Here is a 12,804-nt window from a genome sequence, read left to right as displayed (position 1 = left end):
CACACACTCAGCTGTTTTCTCAAGAAAGGCCGACAACCGGTTCACAATCTTTTCTTTTGTCATTTGCAGCGATGAATTCCATATGTCAGAAGGAAATTTAGAATCGTACAACCAGTCAGCAGCTACCCATAAACCAGACCAACCTATTAAGTCGAGCGGGCAGAAGCTGTTATTCCCAGTGTAACACCGCAGAATGACGGCTAGTTTTCGGTAAGCGATTTACATGTTCCACTGGTGCATTGCCCTCTGGTCCTAATGTCTTTAGTCAGAACTGTAGCCTAAAATGTCAGTAACTGCTTGACAGTTTCAGGGGTACCCTGAGCTGTGTCTGGCTCCAGTTGGAGTTCTTGACCTTCCGCACTTGTCTGCTTCCAAGATGGCGCGGATCGGCTTTGCATTTGGCGTTTCAGGCATTGTTCGGCTTAGCCGAAGAAATAATTCATTTTAAGATAGGCTGTGATGTATTGATCTGTTTTACTTCCAGTAATTGTCATAAATATAATCACATATTGGTCTTTGCTTGTGGGTTTTGGTCTTTCAGTCATTAAAAGTTTCATTTTTCTGCAATTGTAGTGGGTAAATTATGCATTTTTTTACTAAAAATTGCATATTTTTAAAGTAAATACTCATTTTGATACATCATTTTTCAAGATAAATAAGCTTAAAGTTACATAAAACATACTATAAGCATTAACTAGTGATATCACAGTTGATTTCATGAAAATCTGATTGAAATTTTCAGAAGGAAGGCAAATTTTGTAATGTGCCTTTTTTCTTCAAAATTCCGGTTTCCGAGCCAATTTCTCCGCAAAGTAGGTCTAATGTTTGAAATGTTTCTGCGGGACAAAATTTTCTTTGCGATGACAATGTCTTGTGTAACTTTTCTCGCAAAACGCTAAGTTACAAGATTTTTTGGAAAAATTTGGCCTAAATTAAATTTTGATAAGATTTAGGTGTCACCCCGTGTAGAAGTACTCCGGGTCGTTGTATCCTAGAAAGTAGTTCTTTGAAATTTTTGAAGTTCCCAATTTAACGCTATCCTGACTTTGACATGTTATATTCCAAATGTATTTATTGATACGTGTACATTTTTGTCATTTCTGATGTCTTTAACAGTTGTTTTATGTGTGTTTTTCAGGATTACATTTCTGTGCGGAAGGATTAAAAAACTACACCAGACTGGTGGCCATGACAGATGTCAGTGGGAAATTTAAACATGGACTAGATACTTTGATGTGTAGCAAAAAAGTTCATCGTTGATGGTGGTGTTTTTCTGTGATATATTGACTGGGATAGTATTACTCTTCAGAAATACAGAGCTGTCAATGCTGCAATTTTGTTGTGAAATTCACAATCCATGTCCAAAAGTGCTTGTTTTACTATACAGCAAAGAAGGAGAAATTGTACCGGGCCGACACCTTAAAGTAGTAATCCGTATCAGTCCGTACCAATCCGTAAGGCTCACGTACGGATCGATACGGATTACTACGTTTGTATCCGTAGCTAGACGTAGCTATCCGCGCCGTATGTGTGACAGGGGTATAAAGGAAATGCGCAGAAAACCGTCACAGGTCTGCAATAAGCAGTGTTTTTGCTTCTATGTTTCTAAAATAGGTAGTGCCTGCTTGAAGTTTACATTTTTAGTTCCACTGCCTATACTTACTTCTAAATGCCAAATAGCTAATCATTATTGCCAAATGATAAATGCTAATGCATATACTTTATGATCTGTATCTCTTTAAAGACCTGCCCCACGACTATTCAAATTCTATTGTGTGTATGCAAATCATGATTACAATAGGTAACAGTTAACGGCCACGCGCCATACTTTAGCACGAAAAACCACAGGTATTTTATATAGAATTTTATATAAAATAGACTATTTTTCACAGGCGGCCCTATAATCAGCATTTTCATGCTTTTTCGGTAACAATTTAAGGTTAAAATGTAGGACTGGAGCAGGTCTTTAAGTAATGAATGTAACTTGAAAAGATATAAATAAATGTTTTATTTGTCTGATTTGAACCAGTTGCTTGTTTTACGGTCATTGGAATATTGGGCCTTACATTTTACCGTAAAATGTTTTAAAAAAAGTTTAAACAAGGACAAAGTTATGGAACGAAAGCCAAACACCATTCAAAACATGTATTTGGCCTTTGATATGTTCATCTCTTTATTTGAATAAGGATTTAACAGAATTAAGTTTTTCACATTAAACAATTAACGATCTGCATTTATAATTTGACATTTACCATTTGATAGTCAATATTCGACATAAAACACTTATTGAATTATTAATAGACAGCAACATTATATCTTGACAATTGCTGAATGCATGAATAAAATGTACAATAAAATAAAATAAAATAAGCCGTGCCATAAGAAAACCAACATAGTGGGTTTGCGACCAGCATGGATCCAGACCAGCCTGCGCATCCGCGCAGTCTGGTCAGGATCCGTGCTGTTCGCTTTTAAAGCCTATTGGAATTGGAGAATCTGTTAGCGAACAGCATGGATCCTGACCAGACTGCGCGGATGCGCAGGCTGGTCTGGATCCATGCTGGTCGCAAACCCACTATGTTGGTTTTCTCATGGCACGGCTCATTAATAAGATATCTGTGCAAAATTAACAAAAGAATGGTGATACTTATACTCCATATTCGTAAACATTTTCTGCGAAATTCTAAAATGAAATCATTTGCTGCGGTATAGACAAGATGTATTGCATTCATGAATTTATATATAGAGAGAAAAAGTTGAAATTTTTACTTAATCTCAGTTTCCCGACGTAATCATATAAGAACGGTGACGTTATTACACGGATACGTTAATTTTATTAATAAAAGGCATTTCAATAGTGCAATCAAATGAGAAGTGTTCTTGGATCTTTTCAAAAAAATTGAATGTAAGTGGCATTATACGCATCTTACTGCACATAGTGTGTTTTTGGTGAATGTTTTATAAAAGCAATTTTCGGTTGCTATGCATTTAAATGTGTTAAATTAACGATAATGTCACATTAGTATTTGAAGTAAATGTTTTAAAAATAAAGAAATCGGGCTAATAAAATAATAATAATTTCTTCAATCTTCTATGCAGTGATCTACCTTACCTATAGGAAGAGTTTTCTGAAGTGAAAGGTAAGCAATGTTTACGTGCAGGTTGACTTTTCTTTGTCCCAGTCAAAATAAGAAAAGTCATATTTGGATAGTTATTTCGTACTGGTAACAGGAAGAGTTTGGGGTATTGGGTTCAAAGCTATAATTTTCTCCACTCTTTTTACATACAATTTTTTTTTCAGCTGGATTTTTACTTAATAGAAAAAAATGATCATTTCGGCATTTTGTTCGAAAATAGCGTTACTTTCCTTTTTTAATTTTCAGCTCTTTAATTTCTTGTTCAAGCCAGATGCGTATGATTAAAGACATGAACATGTTCTGGAATTCGGCCTTTTTAGTGCCAATGCTACTTTGTCAGAAAAGTTTTGCATTTACTTATACAAGCAAAGATGGTGTCAAATTGAGCTATAACTTTAGATTCAAACAATCGTGTCGTGGTGAAAAGGATAGAATTAGCATATGGCCAGGAATTGTACTTCCGGAATGTGTAAAAGAATGCGGAATGCGTCCGAATTGCGGAGCTCTTAATTATAAAAGACGATACAACGCTTGCTATCTTTATTCGTCGGAAGAAAACGAAGGAGACAGAAGTAAAGAGAGTTGCGTAGAGGTCAAGGCATCAGACATTGAAATTATAGAGGTAACTTTTTAGTATTTTAGGGTACATGTATAAGAATAATATAAACAGTCATAATAGCATTTTAACAGATTGAATTTCAAAGCTCAATGTGTACGTGTATACGTCTGTACGTTATGGCAACCTTTATTTGAGCAGCGCCGTGATAAAACCAACGTAGAGCGATAAGAGCGATTTTCCTCATGTGTAGGATACCTAAGTCAAGTAGGCTCGCCATGCTGTGATAGATTTCCGACTTTCAGCATTGATTATTCACAATTGTAAGAAATGTTGTTGTTGTTCTTTTTTAAATTAACAATATCTTAGATAAGTGGTAAAATTACTGTGATATATTTTATTTGAGCCGCTCCATGGCAAAACCAACATAGTGCATTTGTGACCAGCATGGATCCAGCCTGTGCATCTGTCCGTCAACGGTTTCTCTAATTGCAATAGGATTTGAAAGTGAACAGCATGGATCCTAACCACAAAAGCGCAGACTGGTTGTAATTTTCCGCGCAGCTTGGTCTGGATCCATGCTGGTCGCAAATGCACTATATTGGTTTTCTCATGGTGCGGCTCATTTAATAAAAGGTTGCTGTTCATGAGGGTATGAGGTTTTGAAAACCATTTCTAACTATGATATAAGTTGAGTTGACTTTAAAATACACTTGCGGTATCTAGAATATAAGTAGATCGATAATTCATCAAATGACATCAAAATACTGAAAGACTGCATACTTACTGGATGGCTTGTTGTTTAATATACCAAAACTTTTTGCCCAACGTCAAGATTATTACATGACATCAGAAATAGATTTCAAGGACCAGCAGACTTTTGTTATTTACAGACAAGTCAATAGTATAAACTATGGAACGTCGATTTATATAAAGACTCAATGTTTCCCAGTAGATTACTGAAATATAACGATTTATAATGTACTGATTAACTCACTGTTCTAAACAAAAGCCTAAAATCTAGGAGATATACTCAAAATATACCCTTATATCAAACAATAAAAACAAAGTTTTGGCGGTAGAGGTCTCTTTATTGTAAGGGACGACCACTTTGCAGGTGATTGACAGGAGACGACTGTCAATCACGCAAAATAACTGTTTAACAAGAAAAAAATATGTTTATGAAATACAGAAATACAAAAATAGAAAAATTAAAAGAAACTTATTAAATAAAATAAAAACAACGAATCAAAAATTTGACTCATATTGAAATATTTGGAACAACAACATTTAAATCAAAAATGATTTGTTTTGTACTTTGGTAACTCTAATACATACAATACATTGTTATTATCATCATCATTATTATCATTATACAAGATTTATGTACATGTACTGAACTTAAGGACATATCTTGCAAGTATAAAGTTTTGGTGAATGCGTCTTTTTTCTTTGTTTTCTCAGAAACCTAGTGACGCTTGTACTGCAGACACGACCCCTGACTCTAGCGAACAAACGTGTAATAAATACACAGGTATATAGTTTACTTTTTCGTCCTATGAACACTCTATCTTTCCGGTGAATAAGCATATACTTGTTTATATGTCTATTTTTTCGATGTAAGAATCCCTGTATAGTATTGTGATATTTTCCTTTGAACCTTCAAAATGATGAAAGTCTTTCAAAATCAGTATAAGTCTTTTAACTTTGACTCCAACATTGGGACGAGCTGTGAGAGAAAAGCGGCGTTTCTGAAGTGTTTAAAGCAGCATGCCTCCAGATCGTTCGACAACAACAAAAATATATTTTTTAGATATCATGAAATAAATGCTTTATTTCTTAAGAAGGCTTTAAAACTTAATTACTGACAAACTTTCTGTTTCGGAAACACTTGAGAATTTGCTGTTTACTACTTTTTACGGTTTAAATAGAGAAGCGTTTGTCACGCTTTTACTCCAGGTAAACGGTCTCTATTATAAATATCTATATTTTGAAGTCATTATTCACTACTTCAGTTATAGCGCTATTGGTTACGCTATTGCCGCGGCGTCCGGGGTTCGATTCCCGATGCGGTCATCTATTTTTCTTGATTTGGAACCTTTATAATAGGTTAGAAAGAAAAATTCATATTCTAATGTTCATAATATGATCAAACTTCAATTTGAAAGAAAGATTATTTTTTTGGCAAATCTGGAGGCATGCTGCTTTAAACTGTACATGTATAAGATATTGAAATTATTGAAATTTTGGTCTTGTTTTTCAATTATCTATTTCTCTCGACGTACTGACAAAACTACGTTAAACTTAGGTGACTGATACACATGTTTTCAAGGCAGAGGACATTGTCTTATATTTGCAAACTCGCCGAACAAGTCACCTTTATTGTAAAAGTGGAAAATGCTAAAAAATAGAATAAAAGTTTCCGACCTTCAGGTAAATCTCGCAGTAAAAACTGTCGACCGATAATGAAACAAAAACTTAACTGATGTCGTATTGATAACTTGTTTCATCCGACAACGTGTCTTCGTCGACATCTTCTTTTGGTGCCTATCGATGTCGGTTTATACAGGTTCTCATGGAAAGTGAATTTTCATTTTTTTTCTGCACAATGCATGTACAATGAACTATCATTAAATGGTAAAGTTATAGGAAAGATGAACGATGTTTGTGACAGCATCAATATAAATGTAATTTATTTTCTCTTTTTATTCAGAATGCATGTGAAATTAACTAAATTAAACGGTAAGAATATAAGAAACATGAACGGTTTTGGTGACAGCATAAACAGAAATGTGATTTTTTTTCTCTTTTTCTTCAGAATGCAAGTACAATGAACCACCATTAAATGGTAAGATTGTAGGAAACATGAACCGTGTTGGTGACCGCATACAATATAAATGTGACTTTTGTTCCCTTTTTTCTTCAGAATGCAAGTTCAATAAACCACCATTCAATGGTAAGATTGTAGGAAACATGAACTGTGTTGGTGACCGCATACAGTATAAATGTGATTTTTGTTCTCTTTTTTTTTCAGAATGCAAGTTCAATACACCACCATTAAATGGTAAGATTGTAGGAAACATGAACCGTGTTGGTGACCGCATACAGTATAATTGTGATTTTTGTTCTCTTTTTCTTCAGAATGCAAGTTCAATGAACCACCTTTAAATGGCAAGATTGTAGGAAACATGAACGGTGTTGGTGACCTCATACAGTATAAATGTGATTTCGGATATGAGGTACCAAGAGAATCTGAATATGCCGTTTGTCAGCCTGACGGAAAATGGAGTGTGATTGTCGATGAATGCACAAAAAGTAAATAACCATGATGGTGGCAATTTTCTGCCAACCATATATTCGCTGAAAATAAATCAAGATATCATTTAACATAAGTGAATGTGTTGGTGGCAGTAACAGAAAGGAAAACTACCCGTTCTCGAAATAATTATTTGGTTTTTCCCTACTTCCCGAACGGGGATCTTGTTACATCTTGTTACTAAATATACACGAGGAAGTGAAACTTCCCGTTCGTGAAATAATTATTTGGTTTTTCCCTTCTTCCCGAACGGGGATCGTGTTACTAAATATATAACAGAAAGGGAAATTTCCGGTTCGTGAAATAATAATTTGGTGTCTCCCAACTTCCCTAACGGGTATCTTGTTACTAAATATAGATCGCCATAAGAATATACAGTATATCATTGCATATAAAGTGCGCTACTGTTAACCCAAACGATGCAACTAAAATCCTATTGTCCAACATCCTAATAAAAATTGTAATGAAACAGTTAAAGATTGGCCTGATTTCAAGGACAAAATAATTTATATTTACAAATCTTTAACAGTTATTTAAGGAATTTCAAATATATTTATATTATTGTTTTTTTCTCAAAATTAACATGCCCGAATCCATTTCATGCAATAGCAGGGGGTCAAACGTCTGCTAATTCAGGCACTTTTACTCTGGGTAAACCGGTTCGATCTGGGTAATGATCAAACTTGGTGAAAGTAAGGGGAGCGGTGGTTTAGTGGATAAGGTGTCGGCCGCTCAACCCAGGAGTCGTGGGTTCGAGCCTCACTGGGGTCACGACCATGACTTCTCATATGACACCAGTACTGTTTTTTCCAGGAAGCGGGCTCGAGAGTGGTTCCAAAAAGCTTGAAGCTTTCATCACAATCGAGCTAAAACAAATTAGTATAAACTAAACTAAAGGCTAGCAGAGATAGTTTGAAAACGTGGCTGCTAGAAGTGGCTTACCAGAAGTAGAAATATAAAATTATAAACCGTATCATATAACCCATCTCTGAAAAAAGTACGTTTGTACGAAATGGTGAAAATAGTCAAACGTATATGTCACATTTCTGATATGTGATATTTTCGGCCGTATTTGTAACAAATGTGTGAAAGCACTTTCTGTTCACGAAAATATTTAGAGTTTTAGTAATTTTGTAGTAAAATCCAATATGTTATCATCCAGCAATAGAACCTGGTGTACGCTATAATTCGTAGAAGCTGTTGTTTTTATCTTAAAAAACAGCAGGCCGTCTATTTAGTATGATAAGTAACGCCAGATCATAGAAAAGCGGGTACATATGTACCAAACTGTGAGTTTTAACAAAGTAATTCTCCGCGGAATATAAAATTTTATAAATTAACGATATACAAACAGTGTCAATCAGAAATACTTTTACATTAATGTTTAGGTCACCCACAAATAGCGTGATATTCTACGGCAATCTATCATTAACAACAGCTTTAGAACATATCATTTAGAAGAGATACATGCAACCAAAAGATAATTCATATAAATTATGATTCGCCCATTGATGAAATGTAAAACGGTGATGAAAACCGAAAAGGCGACGAAATGTTAAAAGACGTTGAAATACGATAAAATGTAAAATAGGCTATAAAATTTGAAAATTCAAAGAAATATCAGGTTTGCGTAAAAGCATTCTTTTAAGAAATGGCGATCAGCTTCTGTAACGTCTCGATATTAGAAAGCAGTTGAGCATATACTGTAGAATAGAAGTCTCTACTTGCTGACATACATTTTACTTTCAATTTATGTTGAAGAGACAAATGTTGCCCTTGGGAAACAAACTGTCATGTCAAGCGTACACGATGACCACGATGGTGCAAAAGGCGTAGATGGCAATACTAACCAATATTTCGGGAAAGACTCTTGCTTTCATACTGAACTACAAACAGACCCATGGTGGCGAGTGGATCTTGGAGATATTTACGATATTTTCCATGTAACATTATTCAATCGCATTGGTGATGAATGCGAGGGAGTCGAATGTAGTAAGTTAGCTCCCTTTGTTTCTTTCCGTGGATTATATATTTACAAATATTTACAAAAAACTTATATTAGTTGTTTCCAAATCTGAGGCTCTAGTAACCTTTCCCACTGGCACTAAAACCGCAAATTTAGCTTTGAGTGGCCTATTTTTATAAATATGTGCATTATTTTTCAATTTATAAAGAAATATAAAAGAAATGGGGCCTTCTTATATATTACGTCCCACCCTCTGTTCTTATATTGAAACATGGTAATGAACGGAATCCGATATCGCTCCGTTTCCCCGGTCATAACTTTCCATAGAAATAAGCTATCGCTGATACTCATGTACTGATAGGAAGGTCTTACATTTATTTAACAATGACAACAAGAAATCCCCACCAAATAACGCTATTTTTGCAGAAATCAAGCGAATTTTATCGCTTTCGGAATAATTTACACCTCGATAACCCATCAACTTCCGCTTTTTTCCGTCATTGGACGGAACAAAAAGAGTCAAATGGCGCGATATTTGAATGTAAAAAATCCAAACAAACCAGAACAGTATATTTTTCTGTATAACTCCTTCTGGAAAAGTCATGAATGAGAAAATATCCAGAACGATTTGTCCAACAGAAATAGTATAGCTGTATTCTGCTTTTATGAATAAAATAAGATAATTTTTCAATTTGATTTGCCATGGTATTATGATGTAATTGATTGGGCAAATACAATTGAAAAATTATCTTATTTATTCATAAATTCAGGATACCGCTGTACTATTTCTGTTGGACAAATCGTTTTGGATATTTTCTCATTCATGACTTTTTCCAGGAGTTATACAGAAAAATATACTGTTCTGGTTTGTGTGGATTTTTTACATTCAAATATCGCGCCATTTGACTCTTTTTGTTCCGTCCAATGTGATCGCTCGCACTGGGTAAAAGCGGAAGTTGATGGGTTATCGAGGTGTAAATAATTCCGAAAGCGATAAAATTCGCTTGATTTCTGCAAAAATAGCGTTATTTGGTGGGGATTTCTTGTTGTCATTGTTAAATAAATGTAAGACCTTCCTATCAGTACATGAGTATCAGCGATAGCTTATTTCTATGGAAAGTTATGACCGGGGAAACGGAGCGATGTCGGATTCCGTTCATTACCATGTTTTAATATAAGAACAGAGGGTGGGACGTAATATATAAGAAGGCCCCATTTCTTTTATATTTCTTTATAAGTTGAAAAATAATGCACATATTTATGAAAATAGGCCACTCAAAGCTAAATTTGCGGTTCTAGTGCCAGTAACCTTTCCTAACATTCCGTTACAGAGTCGCCATCAAGGGTGGGAACTTTTATTTAGTCTCCCATAGATATTTATAAAAATGTACAGTGTTACAATCAAACGTTAATGGTAAAGATATTTTAAGAGAAATTTAACTTTTCACACGTTATGGGAATTTTGCATGACAAGCATGTTAGACGTTATCAGTTCAAACAAGAAGGCCATGGTGGTCCTAGATCGCTTAACTCTAGAGTTATACATCACAGAAAATTCAGGGGCGGCAAATTCAATTGTCCGTATTGCCCAGATTTTCCCAAAGCTTGTACGGACAAGTGAAATTTGACCAGAATTTACTATATAACTATCATACGGACAATTGAAAATAGCAAATGACAAAAACGGACAAGCAAGTAAAAATCAGATTTCGCCGCCCCTGTCTGAAAAGTTCCAATTATAGTAGTGAGTCATACATGATACATTACTTTGAAGTTCTGAAGGCCTGCAGATTCATATCAGATTTTTTTTTGGTTGGATTTAACGTCGCACCGACACATGATAGGTCATATGGCGACTTTCCAGCTTTAATGGTGGAGGAAGACCCCAGGTGCCCCTCCGTGCATTATTTCATCACGAGCGGGCACCTGGGTAGAACCACCGACCTTCCGTAAGCCAGCTGGATGGCTTCCTCACATGAAGAATTCAAATCCCCGAGTGAGGCTCGAACACATCGATTAGGGGCAAGTGAATTGAAGTCAGCGACCTTAACCACTCGGCCACGGAGGCCCAGATTATTTTCAAAGTTTCCAATACTGTCATATACAAATATATAAACCGCCTTGTTGGCAGTGTTTTCTTTTCTCCTTTTCTTTTCTTTTCTTTTCGGGGGCGGGGGAGGGTATTATTGCTTTTTTGAAGAACCAAGATGTATGAACAATTTTAGTAGTTGATATCATTGGTGTAATATATGTCGGGTGTGTTTTAAAACTGCCATATTTTTTACATTAAATCCATCAAAGACAACAGACCAAATGAAATAGAATTAAGCATTCCAGGAGATAAATATGCGTTTTGCAGAGATAACCTTTTCATGAAAACGTAAACAAAGTTTACTGCCGGATTGTGGATAACCGACTTCAAAACGAAAAAGCAAGTATCCAAAACTACTGCTCAAACAAGTATATTTCTTGCCGTTTTATGATAGGTCTTGGATCGTCCTTTCAACATGGGTAGATTTGTTAAAACCTAAAATGTTAGGAAAGGGTCATAACAATACTATATAAGGTATACCTAGGGAAACTGAGTTTTTCCTTTTATGTAAGTTTTACTCTGTTAATTCATAACAATGTATGTCTGCCTTGTATCACGTTTGTAAAGAAGTATGTCAAATAGTTTGTGATTGGGAAGAGTTTATGGACATTGTTGGCAGTCGGCCAGGTCAGGTTGACGACTTTATACTTATTAGTTACATGTGAGTAGAACAAGAACTGTTAAAGAACAAAATCTGTGTACACATTTCGGGTCTAAATGTTTTACAGATCGTCGGGCCAGCGACTTAAGGTTGAGTATGGGGATGACACTGGAGTCATTGTACATTGTTGGCACTGTGCCAGATCAGATTGAAGATATTCATACCTTCCATTTCCTTGAGGGTCAACAAGCAAGATACGTTAAAGTGACACTTGAAGGAGAAAAAAACCTGCATCTTTGCGAAGTGCAAGTGTTTGGATTTCCAAGTAAGAATTTAAAACATTTGCACATATATCGTAAAAGCTATTTAAATGTAAAACTTGCCTACATCCGTATAAGTAATCTCAAAGCATATGTTTGGTAACAAAAGACAAAATTTAAAATCCATTTAGTAGCATTATATGTCACTCATTCTTTACTAAATTATATTAAGGTTATGGACCTGTAATGACACTCGGCAATTTACGTAATTTCCAATTCTGCATCGGTATTCATCGGCTTTTATCGCCGCGGCTTCTCGAACCAGCAGGGAAATGGCGATATCACATATCGAAAGTGCGTAATCGGAAATACCGGAATTGCCTACTACAATTACAGGTCCACTACCTTAAAAAAGAAAACTGTATGATGAATCAGAAGCCATTTCCTGCTAATTCAGGGACTTTTACTCTAGAAAAACCGGTTCGATCTGGACAATGATAAAACTTGGCGGGAAAAAAAATCGCTTGGCATGAATGCATTACATGTACATTTAAGCTAGCAAAAATAGCTTAAAATGTTGCCACTAGATTGTACTAGAAGTAAAAAAAAACGTATCATATAAGCAAGCTCTGAAAATAAGATACGTTTGTACGGAATGGTGAAAGTAGTCAAACGTATATGTCACATTTCTGATATGTTATATTTTCGGTCGTATTTGTAACAAATATGTGAAGGCAACGCACTTTCTGTTTACGGGATTATTCAGAGTTTTAGCATATGTGTTGTGAACTCCGATTTGTTATCATCTCACTGAGGCAAACCAGCAAAAAAGGGGCAGACTGTCTATTTAATTAAGAAATAATAAGTTCCTTAGCG

The 12,804-nt window shown here is 35.3% G+C and overlaps 1 protein-coding gene across 1 annotated transcript; it reads left to right on the top strand.

The window, feature by feature from the left end:
- The first annotated feature begins 5,130 nt into the window (after positions 1 to 5,130).
- Positions 5,131 to 12,426, top strand: LOC123541821 (uncharacterized). The gene is made up of 6 exons (XM_053531147.1): positions 5,131 to 5,227; positions 6,512 to 6,649; positions 6,835 to 7,008; positions 8,771 to 9,001; positions 11,796 to 11,993; positions 12,386 to 12,426. Exons 1-6 carry the CDS (start codon positions 5,131 to 5,133, stop codon positions 12,424 to 12,426), a joined length of 879 nt encoding a protein of 292 aa, XP_053387122.1.
- Positions 12,427 to 12,804: the final 378 nt, after the last annotated feature.

This window comes from Mercenaria mercenaria, chromosome 19 (assembly GCF_021730395.1).
Source record: "Mercenaria mercenaria strain notata chromosome 19, MADL_Memer_1, whole genome shotgun sequence".
Lineage (NCBI taxonomy): Eukaryota > Metazoa > Mollusca > Bivalvia > Venerida > Veneridae > Mercenaria > Mercenaria mercenaria.
This window is presented reverse-complemented; position numbering and strand designations above follow the sequence as displayed.